General features: G+C 42.7%; 1 protein-coding gene across 12 annotated transcripts in view; it reads left to right on the forward strand.

Annotated features, from left to right (window-relative positions):
• Positions 1-19,338, forward strand: part of LOC111253993 (semaphorin-1A-like) — a 99,335-nt gene that overhangs the window by 69,655 nt on the left and 10,342 nt on the right. For 10 of the 12 annotated variants that reach the window (XM_022814369.2, XM_022814373.2, XM_022814374.2 and 7 more), the window contains exon 2: positions 1,858-2,294. In XM_022814369.2, the coding sequence (XP_022670104.1) occupies positions 2,096-2,294 (199 nt within the window). In that variant the 5' untranslated portion in view covers positions 1,858-2,095. Of the gene's footprint in view, positions 1-107; positions 753-1,857; positions 2,295-9,828; positions 18,570-19,338 lie in introns of those variants that run through there. The other 2 variants (XM_022814370.2, XM_086974079.1) reach the window with 2 other exon arrangements.

The raw sequence follows: 19,338 nt of genomic DNA on the forward strand, positions 1-19,338 counted from the left end.
TGTCAGTACATTTTTTTGGCCTCTCCAGGCACACTTCTGCCTGGAAATATCAAAGTTGAACCGAACGAACTATAAATGAATATCAGGTAACTGCCGGTGGCCACAACAATAACTAGCCACTTTTACAAACGTTCAACTGTAATAGTCAAGGTCAAGTCTCGCATACGTATGCTTGTGACGGCATCTGATAAGGTTTCGCTTTTCACAGTCGGCATGCTTTTCCCCGACCAGACGGTCCTACCTGCGGAGTATACGTTTTTGACCTGAAGGATCAGCGATCAGCGGACCCACAGTATGCATAACGATGTCACGGTTGACAGTGGTGTCAAATTTGTGTACGCCCGTGGAACCATAAGTAGGGTGGGCTTTTTGGTTGTTGGCGGCCGTAACTGATGGCTGGCTGGCTGACTGACAGTTTCTACCAGTGAGTTTTTATTTTACTCCATTGCTCTTTCGGTGCACGAATGGAGCAGCGAACGGACCGCCGCTGCCCCTGTTGCCGTTGCGGCAACTTTTCCACGAGGTACAGGACGAAGACGAGAAGGCCTGTACCTATGTTAGTAACGTGGAAGTATTCGAGGGTTCAGTTGCGACCAAACTTACACAAAGGTACGCGACTTCCGGTACGCGATTTTTTGAACAGTCAAAGTCGCTTGTGCAGTTTACAGACGGGGATAGAACGCCTCAGAGGCGGACCATGTAGGATGGAGGGCATCGTACGGAATTCTTCGAGCCGTTAGCTCACATAGAAGGTAATTATCCGCTAGCAACACCCCCCCCCCCCCTGCTCTCTTGGAGTCATGGCCTAGTGACATTCTCGTTGTATGTTTTTACTCGATGTTGAAGTCGTCGAAGGTGAACGAGAGGCATGTATATCTCTGAGTACCGCAAAAACCTTATAAGGAGTACGGCTTGCACCTGGCTCAACACGACATATCCTCTAACGCAGCTAGGATCTTTTTTGATAACAGAACATTGTCCATGTTAATTCATCTAGTTTTCATTTGACCTGTAAAGGCAAATGAGACTAGCTTGCCTTCTCTTATTTTTGCCGGTTCTATACTATAGTATTAGTGAACATTTTCTTCCCCGCAAAGTTAATCGCTCTCTATTTCTACTTTTCCCTGAGAAGACAATAATACAGAGTTACTCGCTGCCGCAAATTTGGCTTTTCTTAAGTTATCACTACGACAGGCCACATTTTTTGTCGAACACCGCGTGTCTATATATTGAACAGGCCTTAGCAGCGTGGTGTCAGCTGGGCCAGCAGGTTTAGACGAATCAAATCTTAAGCGAAACTCCGACCTTCAATAAATATCAGAGTACCCTTAAAGCCACAGTCAGAGTAAAGCATCTGCAACGTGAAGAAGTTTAAAGGATGCGTCCCTTGATGCGGTGGCGAACAGTAACTCCCTGCACTCATTTGGCATTTTCAGGGTATCTAGATACGTTTTTGTAGATACATTTTGATATCCATGAAACATTTGCAAGGCTACACGATCCCCTCATAATAGCTGAGAGGGTAACGTATTTGCCTTGTAATATTAGGGACACATTGTGGCATAGGTTGGAATCCTGGCATAAACAGGCTTCATCGTGGTGGGAGCCAGCCGCGTGATAAAATGCCTAACGGCGGTACCGGACGTAAAATTCACAACATTAACAACTTGGCTAATTGCGAGATTTTATCGTTCTGTCACATGACGTGACTAAATTAAGTATTATGTTCGACATTAGAAAAACCGAGAAGAAGGAGGGTGAATTTCCAACCTGAGCAAAACAAATGCAGGAAAGAAAAGTTATGATATACTAACTATTTTATAATATTCTACTCTGGATATTACACAACATCTGTAGTGTAGTATTCAGTTCCCACAGGTGTCTACCCCATCGAGGTGTGGCGTCGTCTGCATCTGCCGCAGCGTTCCGGCATTACCCTGCCATCCGCTAGAACTTGCATTATCGGACAGTGTTGTGAGTTAGGCCGATCTTGATTAACTTGGTGTCGTGGCAGCTGGCAGCTGAATTCTCGTAGGCGGTTGATGCAAGATCGTCTTATAGATTTTCGAAGGTCACTGTATAATCCATTAAGTTCATGTTGTTTAGTACGACAACATGCGCCGGCATTCACCGTTCTTCCACTGTCATGACGTCATCACAGTCTCTAACAACCTTTTCGGTGAAGCTTTTTGCAAGTCTTTTCATCATGACTTTGGCGATCATGAGCCGAGGCAATCTGGGTGAAGCCGCCTGGCAAGAAAATCTTCAGCCGAGAATTCGCATCAACAGATTACGTAAGTACAATATAAATACAGGATCTCATAGATTACACGCTATATAATATGTGATTCAATAGTTCTTCACTAGCGATAACGGAAATCCACGCTCAGTGCATATCACGCAGCATTGTAAACGCGTATGGAGGTTATGCATTGACGGGGTTACGGACCCCTATTGGTAGGTCGGTGTATGTGTCAAAAATAGATCAGCTTTTATTAGTTTACTACGCAAAAATTATTTACGTATACTTGCTAGTTAAACAGCAAGTATAGGTGGCCATCACTGTTGTCCAGCTGTTATTAAATAGGTGTCATATGTAAATTAGGGCTGAATGCGATCCGGGTAAGGCAGCACATGGCCGATGAGAAGTTCCTCATACTGCGGGTTGGGGTGCGATGTTCATCAGCATTGGGTCAGGGTGATCATCATATCATATTATCCCTTCTTTCAGTCCAGGTAAAGCGAAGGCTGATTTGCAGATAGCTCATTTGGCTGAGAGCATTGTGCTATAGGCTTAGATTTACCGAAATAGCAAATGAAGCAAGAGGAAAAAAGAAAAAAGTAGATTAAACCTTGCGAGTTTTAGCCACTCCTCTCCCCCTCGCGCACGAACTTGCTTAAGCCTCAAGGACGGTAAGGATGCATGGACATGCATTCTAACAACTCTGTTCAACGAAAAGGTCAAATGCTAGCGAAGAGGTGCAGTGCTTATACGTTCATTGCTCTCTACATCAATAAAGGCAGTCCATTCGATAATTAATGGACAAGCGTAATACACACGCCTCATCCCTTGAACACAAACGTGCTTCATATAAAATAGCTTGCATAGTAAGTATACTGGTTTTTGATAAAATACAGTTAGCTTTGGTGCTGATCAAGTATGGAGGGGTCCTAGCTTGCGATATGGCATTGTTACTACTGTTAGTAGAAGAACTCGGTAGGATGCTTTGAAAATATATACAAGTCGACTGTACACGAAACATTCAATCCCGTTCAGATCACGTCGCCCATGCTCTGAAACAATGTACCTCGGGAACTGTAACCAAAAGCTGCGTTCCCAGGCCAATTTTACCGTCATGCCTTGTTGTCCTGTTTTAACCCGCTCGGTTTTCAGGCTTCCTTTCGTTTAAACAATCGCTAGCTATCTCGGAATCTACGAATCTTACATGGTAGCCGGCGGCTGATCAAAAATTCGATAGAGGTTTCGCTATGAGAATACTGTGCTTTTGCTAACGGATAGAGGATAGGGTTGCCAACATCGAAGGAGTAAAAGACCGACAAGCAGTCAAAAACAACAAAATTCACTGAAAGCGGATAAGTCTTAGGGACGAATTATACGTGGACCACGCCAATGTTTCACACTTATTAAGTATTGTATGCCCTATGACGTTTCGTCGCTCTAGGTTTCGTGCGTGATGCGCTGAATAGGTACGGGAATCCACTTTGATAATATATGTATATATTTCTAGGCCTACCACGGCCACTCTACCGCGTGTGGCCAAGTACAATAGGCTCGGTTAGTCCTAATTTGACCACGATGCACTACGCGCGTCGAGCTGTATCTTGATGCGAAACTTCAAAGAGCTGCTCTTAGGGTTCTTCCAGTGCCATCGTCACCCTATCTAATTACCTGAGCGCCCAACCGTTGTTCCGCATGGCTGTTCTATACTGCTACCTATGATGAGTACCTGCGGCAGCTTCGGTTACTTTCCCAACCTATTGGCTTCGAAGGTCCGTTGCACACTCTTTGATAGATGGGCATAGGTGAGAGCCCTACTAACACAATCACGGTGACCTCCAAGCACGCATTACGATCCATGCTAGAACGGCCCCTGGTCCTGATTCTAATGTGTGTATGTCATAGGTACCGTGTATAAATAGAGCACATTGTTTGCTCGTCTATAGTTCCCGTATGAAGCTTATGATGAAAATGAAGCTACGCGCTTAATATCTAAGGATGGAAAATTCACCCAAGAAGACAAATACTAGTAGAAAATAACGTACTACGTAATAGCATTGCTTTAGAGTATAGCGCGGCAAGGGCCGTATTTTTTGGTTGGACCGAGAATAAGCTATTCTTGAACTGGAATTACTTTGAAGTTCCTAGCCGTAGCAAGATGCGAAGGACACGAAATATAGTTGAGCAAACTTAACCAGCTGGGATATTTTATTTTTAGATAATAGATAATTTATTTTATAGATTTTTTATCGAAACAAAAACCATTCTTCTTCTTCTTCTATAACACACGTATAACTGTTGCGTATCAAGGGACACTTTTCACCTCTCGTAAAGTAAGCAGACTTTTCTAAACGATTGTAAATGTGGATTTTTACCTCTTTTTAACTTGTCACTATGGCATCATGCTAGGCATACGGCGAAAGTGATACGGGTTCATAATTAGCATTGGTCAATATATCAGGGGTGGCATACCGCTACGTTGCTAAAGGCGGTAGGTAACGCTCGCAACCTTCTACCCAGTCGGCGAACATTGAATTCCTTCCGTATTTGTCTTAGCCTGGAATTGCTCATTTTGTCATTATTACCATACTGATGAGATATATTTGTCTTGTACATCATATAGGGCATTGTTGGGCTGGAATTTGATTATACCACTGCGGTGTGCGTGGATTCATATCTAAATTAAATAACGAAAACATCATATCGTTTTGGTAATTGAACGTCCACATATATATAATTTATTATAAGCCGGTCTTTGCTATATTTAGGTTTATATTAGCTTGAATAATTAATTTAAATATAAATGGATAATTAGGAGCAAGTTTTTGCTTCGTGAACGACGATGTAGTCGTGCAATGGGTCAAACTACTGCATTATTACCAATTGGGATACTATGTATCTAATTTTTGTATGGTCGATCCGAGCGAATTACGTAATGACCAGCCCAAATTGTTACACCGTACTCATTCGTTTTTGATCTAGATCTTAACTCACATCTATGATGCACATAGCTGATACCAGATAGCACAGAAGACGGAACGTACGGGAAACGAGTGGTTCAGTTATACCTACCAGAAAGGAATTAGACAGCCGTAGAGAAGAAAACGAGTGCATTTCGTGTGTTTGTTATTACAATATGCGTTCTAGCCATAAAAAAGTACGCCATGTCTTAAAATCAGTAGCGACAATTGAATCTGTGTGGTTTATCGCTGAAGAGCTATTTAGCGTCGACATCTATCAGTTCTATAATAATTCAGTTATTCTCATCGTTACGCATATCACATCTAAATGCCGAAACATAACCATAGGCACTGCTACCATGTTTTGCTGCCACAATCGGCTCCTAGACAATCCACGATGATTTTGAATCAGTAGAGCAATAGCAGCAGGAGCGACAACAAAACAACGACGGCAAGAACTAGAACAAGAGCACAGAAACACAGCAATAACAATAACAGTGACAATAATATCAACGACGAACCTTTTTTGTCGCCACGTGTACGGATGTGGCCGCAGGATTTGCCTGATGAGAACTACTTGTTGGTACTAATTGTCTGAAAATAACAATATATAGGAGGCTTTAGCGAGACTGAGTTGCTATTCAAAAGTAGACGACAGTTTCAATGTACAGCCTGGCATCGGAACAGATAACCATTAAGAAGTCATTTTATTTCACAGTGACTCTGCGATAAAAAGAATTGGCGCAGTTCGTCTTCTGACGCACTACAGCCAGGTGGCCGAACATAGGCTACACTTTTTTCTGGTACACGGTCGATCCATTCTATACAAATCCATTAACCAAGCTGGAGGTCAAGAGAATTAAATTTCTGCCAAGAAGTCGAAGCTGATTCACATGATATTTCACCGAAAATATCGCTTAATTGGAAAAAACAATAATTTTAAAAAATGCACAATGAATACACCAATAACAGAAATCGCCATCTCCTTGAAAAATTAATTTCTTCAAGCTTTCTACTACTCTTGCGAAATAAATTTTTACTTTTTTCCTCAGTAGAGCCATCCGACCTCAGACCGAATAATGATCTTATTTGTTTGATTACTTTACCTACTACCTATTAGAGCTGGCTTTGACAGGAGCTACTTGCTCTTATGCCTTTATCCTGCTTTCGCTATATCAGCAGCGTCTTACAGGGACTTTACGCCCTGTTTTTGCAACTATCCTCCACGTGACTCGTCAGAATGGCAGCAGAACAACCCAATAGAAACATGGTAGCGGCCGCTATTTCTTATTATTAGGTAAGTGTCTTGCTTGAGAGATCTTAAGAAGGCTTAAATCGGCTAGGCAGGATTCTATTAACCGAATTCCTTGCTATCTCAGTTCGCCTCAGACAGTCACGATCGCGGACAAACAGAGCAAATTCGTATATATGTATACGTATGCTAGCAGAGTCAGGTTTTCCGTAACCCAGGTTCAATGGTGGTTGGTTACGTCTAAAAGAAGGTCTGAATGTGCCCGCTCGCAACAGAGAAAGCTAAATAAATTGAATTGGTCGTAAACAGCGCTCGACAGGTGGCGCACAAATAGAAGGATAAGTGGGAAATGAAGAGGAAAAAGGGTAGCGTTGTTTGGTGCTGTTAAAAAAACGTTTCAAGCGTTCTGCATATTCTGAGAAGCCCATGTTTGCACACTTGCCCAGGTCTCATCAGAACATATGGGGACCGTTGAGTCCCCCAGATGGTTGGGGAACGGGCAAGCGTGGTGAAATCCAAGGGTAGTCCAATACCCGATTATAAAGTTTGCTTGTCGTGCACTTTATTAGGTAGATCGGATTGAATGAATACACCTGAAGGCAGAACGGGACAACGGAACTATTCGATGACCTTCGGAGCATTCCGGTCGGGATAAAGTATTAGAGCAGTTAGTTGTCTACAAACATGAACAGGAATGAATGCGGGGTATTACCACTATTGATATTGCATAAAAGCATATAAGCCTGCTATAGATATTATAGCTCTATGTGACTAAAAACATTGATTGGATATTTATTATCGTTATCATTATTACTATCCTACCCGATCGTGAGGACGCACGAGGGACAGAATGCATTTGCCGAATTTGAAGATAATAGGTTGATATGAGTAAATAAGTTATAAAGTACGTTAGTAGGCGTAGGATCATATATTAAATTTTATTTTATGGTGTTTGATAATCGTGTGATAAAAAGGGGCACGTCCGACTGATGTCATTATCTTAAAAAATTCCTATCCTACTCATTCTAGTCACGAACGATTCATATTGTGTACATGCCCATGTACAATAAGAATGCACATCACCTTGCTCCTAGACAAGCTTTTAACAGCCCGTTGGTCTTCAATCAGCACGTTGGTCAGTACTCACAGCAAGCTAACTAATTATCCACAGTTATTATCCAAACAGTGCATATGTATAGGGTCAAGCTTTACTCGGTTGGAAGTTGCGTTCTTCTACTTGCCTTTTAGTCATCGCCTTCTTCTTTTAGTTATCGTCTTTTTCATGCCAGGGTTCGGCTCTTTTTGCTGAGTGCTCATGCTTCTCCTTCCAATGCGCGGCTCTTTCGTCAGCCTGACATGAGCCTGCTCAATTGATCGAATCCAACGCAGAGTGCCAGCTGTCATCACTCCGTCTAACTTACTGTTAGCGCCTATAAAGAAAATGGGGATGACATAGATGGTATCCTCCACGAAGGCTGGCAAGAGCCCGTGCAAGAACTGCACACAAATTAGGCATACGTACCCCTCATTCCCTACCGTATACCGTCTATTCATCCGTGTCGTTCTATGGTTCCATTTCCTTCGTCTATGGATCCCGACTTCTCGTCGCATACAATCCTCTATTCTTTATTCGTTCTACACACTTTTCTTTTATCAGAATAACACTGGCATTGCTAGAATAGGCTGGGATAAAACTCGATACGAGCGACATCACCAGTCATCTACTAGGATGTAAGGAATTAATAGGAAACGGGTCTTGCAAACCCCTGTTTTCCCTTCAGCGCTACCTCTGACGGGTGTCAGACTCCCGTATTTCGCTTGTCCCTCGAGTATGGTTCGTTCCCCTCATCCCGATGATCTTCCTGTCACCCCTAGTCGTTCTAGTACCCCCTGCCTTGTCCCTAAGAGAACGAAAATTTGTTTCCTGCTACACACACGTTGCGATTGGCGATTGCTTCCTGCCCTGGCAGAGCAAGCAAAGTAAGGCAATCGCATGCACTGTGACAAGTGTTCCTTTTCTCTTGCGTTGTTCTCGACCCCTCATGAGGTTTGCGTCTGCTTCTAGCGAAGCGAAGATGAGACAGGTCCCATCTCCTGCTCAACTCTGGAGGGAAGCGGCTTTCGCAATGGCCAAAAGATGTCGCAATCAACACTTTGCCATAGCCCGGTCAACATTCGGATCGTTGCTTAGTGGCTTGATCCGAAAGTTGGCTGAGGACAGGCTTAGATGAGAGAATCCAGGAATGATCCGAGGGGTAAGAGGCTAAAAGATATGTCTTCTTTTTCCCAGTGAAGACAACGATTGAGGGAAAGACAACTCAGATACGTGAGAACTTCAAAAGCGCGATTGCGCCATTATGTGTTAAGCACAACTGTATACATAAGGGGTTCGACAGAGCATCGCGTATGACGGAACAGATGACTTGGCCCGGCTTACGGTGCTGGCAGCAAGAGCAAGAAATCAACGAAAAAGCAAGAAAGAACGAGGGAAATACGAGTCGGTTTTGCGCGCTGTTCTTCAGGAAGCATCATTAAGAGCCCCTTTAGTTCCTATTTGTATATTTCCTTTTTACTATGGCCACTGTTAGCTGATATGTACAGTTGCCTCTATGGGCGGTAACAAAAACAGACGACTTAGTAACGCTTAGTCAAATCGTCGAACACATGTATGGGTATCTGCATCGATAACGCTGACGAGTCGTATTGGCTTTACATTTGTATATAATAGTAAAAATCAAATGGAACAAAGCTTTCGAAGTATTTACATGTACAATGCGATGTAGCAATTATGCAGATAGACCCGTCAGGCTTTTTCAAAGCAAAGAAAGTGTCAAAGGCGATTTAGCCCTTTCCACTTGCTAAAGTTATTTAGGGAAAATTTGGATCCTTTTGAAACCAACCAAGTAATGTTTTAGTTTCTTATAGTAACTTCTCTGTATGTAACATCTCCAGTTTCCTACAAGTAGCAGTTCCTGTAAAATGTTTTCCAAAATAGCCTATGATTATATTAACAGTGCACCAAAGCAATACAGAACTGTGAGGAGTACGAAGAGCTCTTCTGAAATACAAAATAGGGCTGCCATATTACAGAGAACGAACGTTCAATTTGGTTCTTCTGCTGACAACAATGTATTCGCACGTGACAGGGCAGCCATTGGGACTGTAAATATGGAGATTTCACTTATAAATAATCGTGAAAACAAATGCTTTGATAACAATTTGTGGAAGACCAGTATTCAAAAGCGCCACCTATGCGTCGTTTGCTATGCATATGATATACGTGTTATGTTATTGCTATGAGAGCTAACGGCACATAGTAACAAAAATGTTATATAAATATAGATCTTCGGAACTTCATTATTTTACTTATTTAGTAATATTAACTGCTATTACCTGATCATTATGAGAAAGCAGGGGAAAGCTGATTTTACAAAATACTTTTTTCATTGTGAAAAAAAACCTAGTTAAAATTTTAAAAACTTTGAAAATTAGCACAGGTATATAAACAGGACAAAGCAGCAGGCGGCATATGAAAGCACTCAGATAGCTATAAAAAAAGAACGTAATTAGTAATGTACATGCATAGTTATTAAAAACGAATCTAGCAGACCTTTACATTAGTTAAATTTTGAATTAGCTGGGCTAAAGTGATGATTCTGCAATGAGTTAAGCTTTATTTTTTTAGACACTTTTCTGTTTACACAGCGCTCCTCCAGCTTCTAAACAGTACCATAACAACCACTCGCATTCTTGTATGTAACTTTTCTATCCATGGATTGTCAAAATAAATACATAGTGAGACATAACTGCCCATTAGTTGCTCTTCTTAAGGTATGGAAGGCCCCGTAATCACGCGGATTCAGATCGGGAGAGTAAGCAGGGGGTTCCTTCGCTGAATCTAGGAAGTAAATGAAGCATCGTGATTAGGCCTTGTTATAAGTAACCAGACTGCGTGCTTTCGATTGCTGTAGCGATAGTCCATGAGCCTCTCGAGGACCTCGAATTGACGGGTTGCATTTTTGGCGAGTACCTCAGAACAATAGATGACCCTAGTATTCCTTGAAAGGACCACCATCACCTTACGTACGAATTTATTCGACATTGCTACCGAATTCAACTACTCTCCAGGGCGAGGCCGTTCTTGTGGTCCCTACTGGCTCGCAGTAGTAATAAGACTGTGCCTCGCCTATGGCGACCGTGCGTTCCAGGCGGATTTCTCGTTCATTACGCAAAATGTCGAGTGCACCACACGCATTTCTAACATGGCCTACAAACTATGCATGGGATATCAGTTTTTTAATTAGTTTCCATGTTTCTAGTATTTTGATTGTAATTTTGCAACACATTGCAGGTGAAGTGTCAGTTTTGGTTAACAGAGCCTGCAAGGTCTGGTTTCGTTAACAGTTTTCTAGGTTAAAGCAATGCATTATCGCCTATCGCGCCATTTTCAACATTCCAGTTTCCATTGTGAACTATTCGCACTTCTACATACTGCGTTTTCGCCTAAAACCTCCATGCCCTCTCGTTGATATCCGATTTTTATGAATTTCCGTAGAACTGTGAGTTTGGGAAAAATAAAAACTTATTCACTGGTCCTTGATTTTTGGGTTTAAGAGATGTTTTTCTCTCTGAACTCATTTTCATCCGCAAATCTCTGGAAGGGTGTTCATCAGCTAAATTTTGTCTCCCACTGGCGCATAGGTCAGTTTCAAAGTCCGCTGGATTCGCTTGTAACAGGCTCATCGATCGTCCGACAGAGCCCCTGATCTATGTATAGACTAAGTCTACACTACTTGCTCAGTGTTATGAACGCTTACTAATTCCAATGCTATGTGAAGAGTAGTTCTTGCATGTGGGAGTACTATTAAATCACTAGTCATCAGCAACGTTGTAAGGCAGACGGAGCTAACTTTCCGTGGGAACGTTGGAAGGAACGGTGCGTCATGGTTGATAACTTATCTTGTAAATTGGCATTTGTGACGATACTTCATAATGTTACAGGTATTCGCGTGTTGGCAGAAACATTTGCAACCCGCTACTGGGATGAGAATGAACCTTTACGAGCGCTTTATCGTCTAAAGGCGATTCCATCAGATTAATCCCATATACGTACTACTCCATTTCGTTATCATATCTACGTCACGATTGGTGCAAATTCAGAGCTTCTTTTCTTCCTTTGACACATATGTATTTGCAAACGATATGTCTGCATTCAATCTTCTATTTCGATATTTTCGTTCATCAAATCGTGGGCGCGTACCTGGTCGGATCACGTGTGCTTCTAGGAAACGATTGTTGATGTCCTAGTTGATAATAAATGATCGCTGTCTAATTATCACTATGAAATGAGGCTTATATTGCGCACGAGTGCTATTCGGAAATGTCAGGAGCTCGAATCAGTGAACGCTCTGACCACTGTCGCCTATCCATCGAGCTGTTCAAATATATAATAATGTAGAAAATGTAGATTTAAAAATATACAGAGGCTTTTGAATCGATAATTTACTATTACTGTCGTCCAAAATCATGTTTGGCTGGCAGCTAATTCAAGTCGCTCCCAAAAACAGGGTCTGGAATGGTGAGACGTACACTTCACACAAATTCAACACGTTTATAAGAAGCTTCTAATATGAGCGGTTTTGTGCAATACAAAACACTTACGTGTGTCCTATACGTTTAAACATAATAATGTAACCCATCTTTACTCATAAATATACGTAAATATTAGTCTACAGAAATTAATACATGCGAGAACCCTTCGCAGTAGACGCTAGCGACTTCGTTCACTATCGATATTCTCAATAGTGAAGCCAATACTGGGGTTCAAATCATCAACAAACAAACAAACGTATGGTTACAGCATTTTGATAGCTCGGATTATTGAACAGTATAATCTTCGACTAGATAGTTTTGTGTACATGTTCCCACAACAATACGGAGATCTTGCAAGTGGTCTACGAAATAGGACGTCAGAAAAGCTGTACACTTTAGGATAGGCGCGCGTTCATTGCGATTTTTATATATTATGATGGCAATGACGTTCTCTAATTGACCGTACGGCCAACAATTCCGCCGTTAGCGTTCTCGAGCCGAAAGCTATAATTCATGCGATATGAATGTATTTATCATAATCTTAATAATAAAGTAATAAATCTTAATGCGCGTCAGCCATGAATTGTACACTAATTAGACGTTTACTCGCAACCTCTAAAACTTCGTTGACGATTGATCCTCTTATGATATGTCTCGTAAAAGCGAAGAACGCTTAGAACAATATATGTTACAAATGAAAATTAGCTAGTAAAATACGAATTACCTTTACTCATCTTGGCACGCGGTCACCGCAAGGAGCGTAGTCCGATCTCTCGAAAGGACACCAGGTGAAACAGTATTTACCTATATAATAAGTTCGAACGTGAGGTGGTGCTAGCATTTGCAATAAACATCGGCCACTATAACTATCGAAAATGAAACAGCAAACAAAGCTCGCTATTTCGAGTTCCTCAAGGGATCCGTGGACAATTGGCACGGCAATGGAAAGCACGCGATCTGCTTGCTTGACGAGAGCGCAAAACTCATCGTCATGCCTCAATTACTTTCTGGATTGCATGGAAAGGATCTGTAATCCGCTTGTTTTCTCGATCAAACCCGTGTAATTACGATACTTTTCAGGCCCCAAAAAGGGCAATGGCTGGGCAAGTGTAGCTCAGCATCGATTTGCTTCAGAAGGCCATAGGAAGAAAAATTGCATATGGAAACGCGGGTAGTACGTATGTTCATATGCTGCCAGAACATTGGGATAAGAAATAAAGGCAGCACTTCTAAAACACTGAAGGATCATCACTCTAGTTCAACTAATTCAAGATTTATTCAGCTTCAAAGTCCACCGTATTTGCTTTTAACGTCCTATCATGCACCTTTGAGACCTTCATTACATCCAAGTAAATGTTTCTTATTAGCGCTTAAGCACATTACAGCTCTATATACTTCTGGGGGTTACACAAAAAGACAGATGTTGAGCAGAAACGATATCTGTGTATATTCTAGCTATTTGATTCATTGCAAGTACCGTCCCTTACGCCACCTCCGTCCCATCCTGCGATCTTCTTCATCATTAGCATCGGGAGCCATTCGCTCTCGGACAGCGAATTTCGATCGATGCCGCATCGGTGTCAATGTGTCTCTCTGTGTATCCATGTTGAATAATTTATGTCCAAGTACTTAGCAGTTCGGGTTTATTCCACATTGCGCTGGGTGACGCTGGTCTTAGTAGCCATCGGTGGCCGGGGAGGCCCACCTTTAAAGGGGTCCGGTACAAACGACACCCTTATCGGATTCATCATACGTCTGTTGTAGGATCGTTTTTACTATGGCTTGGTGTGATCTCTGGACAAACATTTAAACACAGCAATTCAGAAAAACAAGATAAAGAACTCTCTGTTACCTAGTAGCAAGCTATAATCGTATCTTATTACCTTCTCCTAAAATAAGTTCGGATACTATGATCGATTTATTTTGTCAGCGTTAAATTTTTCTTATTTTTTTAACTTATGTCATCCGTATAATAGATATGGATCGAGCGTAAGTTTACACAGCTCTATAATAATAACAGCAAGATAATAAATGACCATTTTTGCCTTAGTCTCAGCTTTGCGTAGTAATGAATACGACAGCACTGAGTAATCATTTACTTATTTCTTATTGCTATTTATATGTGAGCATCGTTTGCGGAGCTTGAGTACTGAATATTCGAGTTCAATCTAGTCTAGTCTCTCTTTACACACAACCCTACATAGGCGCCCTGGAGTCGCTTGGCCCTCCTCATGCCAATGATGGCAACAGCAACTGATCAGTACACAATCATCACACGCGTTCACCCCACTTGATCAAGCTACTTACTCCCTGGAGTCTCCTGTATAGTATGTCCACGTGTGCGTCTCTGTCAGTGTATCACTATAGCCAAATATCTAACTACCCATCAGCCCCACGTCTTCATACCCCGTTGCCAACTAAACTACTTATCGTTTCCTCATTCATTCGCCTGTAGTCGCCACCCCGCAATTGTGCTGTCATTCGGTAAACGCCTCTGTCGATCCATCCAACCGTCACACCTCTTTACAGCCATATGTCTTTCGTATGGCACGAGGAGTGGTGGCGAGGTAACCAGACAAGGGAGACAGCTATCTAACCCCTTGTCAGCTAGTGAGCCCTGCCTACCCGACCCAATAACCAGGGACGACACGTTGGGACGAGTCCGCGCTATCGTCTGCTATAACAGTGCATGGACAAATTGCCACGTGTACTGCAGATCAATCTTAACAAAAATAGTGACGAAGCTGCGCACCGAAAATGTCGATTGCACCCGAGAAAGAAGCCTTATAAAAAGTGAAAACTGTCGCCGGTGGTCCATTCTATGCTAGATGAATCTAGCGTCTGCCCGTATGATATTGAGTTGGCAATGATAAAGCTTGGGGTTTCAAAAAAAGAGGCAAAGATTACTGATAATACGAAGTCTTATTTTCCAATATATTTTGTACGGGTGCTACCTTCGGGGCTGGGGGCGGCAATCAGGTGATATTGACAGTCCATCGTTATCTTGTTCTCTGCAATAATAGAGCTTACGTTGACATTTTGTGGGAAATCGTATTAGAAAAGTAATAGTATTTCCTACCGCCGATTACAATACGCCTCGTCGAACCTCAATGGCCTCTCTATGACGTACTTTATGGCTCATTTTACGTCAAACGTAGGCAACGAACTACCCCCATAGTTACGTTTGGCAGGGTGGGCAACATCTATACATGCCCTCGAGGGGTATCAGGTTTTTAGACTACTACTAAGTAGATCTTGTTTTCATTCTACGTCTAGTTATAGACAGAAATTTGCTGCGCAGCTATTTAGTAAGAAATTTAGAAAGAAACAGCAACCAGATAATATTCACTATTGTGTGATTTGACTGATATCTTGCTACGACTCGCAAATTAGAGCCGATAACAAACCTGCGCGCGTCCACATCTCCCTTCGGCAACATCAAAATCAACTTGAGTTCGTACCCTGCCGCAGCACACCCTAAAAGTGTCCTGGTTCTACCCATACGTTAGCGCTATGCAACAGACAGATGTGTCGAGCTTATCTTGTCAATTGCTTCCAGTGTTATATTTGCCAATTCCTATAATATAAATGATTACAAAGTACACATCCGGCGGGCGACAGCGCCACATCATGCATGTTTCCTAGCTGAGGGCGGCAATATAATACACTGAGCGAGCACGTTAGACAAATTGGGAACGTCGATGCTACGTACTCTATGTTAGGCAGAACGCAAGGTATGTGGAAGCAACAAGCGTTTCCGTATATTCAGAAAATTGTGCGGTTCTACGGTTCATTTGTGTTGAGATGAAGCTATGTTTCGCGGTCAGTTTGTTTGGTGGCTTATTGTTGTCTGAGAAAATGTCATGTGATTTGTAAATTTCAGAAACGTTATCTGAGAACAAGTATATGGTTTGATATTGGTTTATCTTTCGTGTCCTTTTCCTGCGATATAATAGAAATGGTGGTTGTCTACATGGTACACATAATTGGTCTACTATTCCTCTGACCTATTATGTCCTATGTCTATAGTATTATTTTTTTGGGTTTAACTTTTTCAGGTTTCATAAGGGTTCCGTTGTTTCGTAATGCATTTGCTTCTCTTCAATTTAAAGGCTTTCTTTGCTCACAGATCTAACAATATAACCAACAGGCTGCTGCTCCTTATAGTTTTATGCGATCTCTCCCACTCCATCGATATCTACATCCGTCTTTTCTTTTTGTGTGGCGGCAAAGTTTGAATGACGTTTCGTATTGAAATCTCGGGGCATACATCATAGGGGCGCAGTAACGGAAAACACAGCAGTGTTTTCTGTTACTCCTCCCCGATGTACCCGAGGATCCCGTGTCTCCCTGTTTCTTAACTCTCGGGGGTTGAATTCAACCGTTTATTCTCTCCTCTTCAATTGCAGACATGTCCCTGTATTTCCTGCATTTTCCACCCGTCCCTTCTACTACCCATAGCAGGGGACAAAATGCGGCACGAACAATTCAGAAAACGAAGAGTCACACTCACGCAGCCTTCCCTGTCATATTCTGTAAACTCTGAGCGCCTGACCGCTGGTCGCCAACAGGAAGCGAAAAACTAAGCTTTCATACGCGTCGCATAGCGTTATATTATCCATAAATACGAAGAATCACAGGTTTACACCTTAGACATACGAATGTCTGCTTTGTCAATGTGTTTCATACAATACGATGCCCTTCTGGCCCAATTATGTGGACGGCCAATTGGGCAGACGTCTGAGCTTGACGTATGAGCAAGAGCCCTAGTGCCCAACGACTTTCTGCTCACTTTGGCCGTGTCTATTAGAACACGATGCTTTTCTACTGAGATAGTATCACCCTTTCTCTAATTCGTTCCACTCCGGTTCGACTGGCCACAGCTGCTTTGTCGCCATTCTCCTGCTCTATCGTTTCTACCCCTTCCACCGCTTCTCTACCGCTATCACCAATGCGCCTACCACGACCGCGTTTAGATTTTCCTTGACTGTCCGCGTCACGCTGCACTATACCCAATGCATCGCGCGAACGTCGTTTCACTTCTGCCAGCCAACTCGTGTGCGATACTTCATGCACAGAAGAGCGCGACTGAGTCGCGGGGCTAAAGTCACCACTTAGACGCTCTTTGATGATTCGTTTCTTTTAAGCCTCCTCGTACGCGGTTCCGGCAATGCTTCCGTGGCTACTGCTGGGACTACTCTTGCAGCGAAAAAAGATTGCAATCAATTTCACATTGTAACTTTGATCTTCGTGCTCCTTGCCATTCCCCCGGGCTCTGTTCTGCTTCAGTCTGTTCTCCGTGCTTGCTCTCTTCTGAATTGAAAGTCCGCAGGGGCGGAGAACGCACTGTCGTCTTGTGCGCGTGTATTAGCATACGCAGGCAGACCGGTAGCGGTCGCAACAGCAGTTTGGAGGACAGTTTCAGCCGTTCGGAAGCATCAGAGCCACGTCGACGCTGCTGCCCTGCACCGCCAGGGATGAGTTGGTGTTGAATGAATACTCCGACTGGTAACAGCCAAGATGATCGAGGCACCAGGCGGCTAGAAACCTGACTGGCTGGTGTAGCACTGGAGGCGACTGTAGAAGCGCCAGCATCGTCAGTCGATATCTTGTGGAGACGGGATTATCCAAAAAAAAATTTGCTAGATGCACTCGGGCGCCGATCAAGCTTGACTCGCTTGCACATCGTATCGCCAAACTGCACGATCATAGGACAAGTTTCAGAGTAACAACAAGATGGCCAGTAAGCGCTTCAGATAGCAGGAATTGTATTTCATTTCTTTCATATGCGACTCACTAAGAAACCGAGCAAGCTTTAGCAGATCAATTGCAGTTGTGGCTGGAACGGGAGCTACGGTGAGGGAGGCTTGTGTGCGCGATGGATTCAGTGTGCTGTTGGCTAAAGTCGCCATCGAAACGCATAGGTTCTTTTTATCACAGTTGCTCTATAACACCAATAGTAACAATTCGGAACTCGTCCTGCGTAAACCATCGGGATTATTGGTCGTTCGTTCAAATGGTTACCTGTTCTATTTCTTATAATTTTTGCCGCTGTCCATTCTTTCGGTTCTGCGTTAATCTTTGCGTTAAGTCGATTACAATGTCAATATCGTCTAATGATAGCATCGTGAGCGTTGATGCAGCTTGCCAAAGACAGAGTGAAAGCAGCTACGGACTCAACATGACGGGCCGCTAAAGCGTAGGCTAGGAAGTCTTGGCGAGCACTGGACGACCCACTCTATCAAGGCAGTAGTCCCATTGCCTTATGCTTGGGTTTGATACTCTTGCTGCACAGGTCTCTTTTTTTGCGTTTTATTGATTTTCCTTAGCGAGTCTTCTGCCTAACTTTAACTAGTAGTTCACGTTTTATGCGAAGAGAAGGGGATACTGGCAGTGAAAGAGAGAGTGTTGAGGAACATTATGGCTAAGTCTTCCACTGTACTTAAGTAAACAGAATGAATCAGCCTCTGGATTTGCTTTGTGTACAACGGCCAAGTGTTGTGCAGTACGCGATGAACGGATGAAGGTATGACACTACGTGATGGCGTTTAACATGGTGACCTATATGGGACTTACCTTAGACGTAACGCGACCCTATCGTAGAACAGTATGCACCGAGCCTAAAAAAATTTCAAAGAAGTAATAATATTGCCATCAAACAATCGTCAAAAAGTCTACCGTTATAAAGTGTACCGTTTCTTTAGTCTTCTGTGAGGTACACACCCTTAATAAAAGATACACTCGCAAATGATTATCTTCTCAGTGTATAAAAAAAATCTAAGGCTGAGTTATTAGCCAACGTACTAGTAGATATAAATGTGGTGCCTTAGTGTATATACCTTTCTTCTACAAGCTGATTTCACACTATGGCTTGTGTAGTGGTAGACGTGAAACACGCGTGTGCGTATCAATGAAATTCATCGTAGGCGAAAATCCTTCACGTTGCCCCGACTGGATCTCGTATCATTAGTCAGTCTGGCGCACACCAAATGTCAGTCTTCACTTACCATTTCTGATCCGTAATAATGCAAACTCACTCGGCATGTGATTGTTATGCATACGCTTTTTAGCCTCAGAAAGACTCACCCCCCAGTGCTTTGCTGAATACAAAATAGAATAAAATAATTTATCTTATACGTGTCAAAATTCGAGGTATATAGATTTTTTAACAGTGATAAAAAAATAGTTCGCTAGTTTTTTCGCTAGAATTATATGGGTGTAGTGCTTTGCGATATCTGGGTTCGAGCCGGCCGTGTGTCGCTGCTGGACAATATACCGAGAAATAGCATAGAATC

The sequence above is a fragment of the Varroa destructor genome, unplaced genomic scaffold (assembly GCF_002443255.2).
Source record: "Varroa destructor unplaced genomic scaffold, Vdes_3.0 BEIS01000007.1, whole genome shotgun sequence".
In the NCBI taxonomy this organism is placed as follows: domain Eukaryota; kingdom Metazoa; phylum Arthropoda; class Arachnida; order Mesostigmata; family Varroidae; genus Varroa; species Varroa destructor.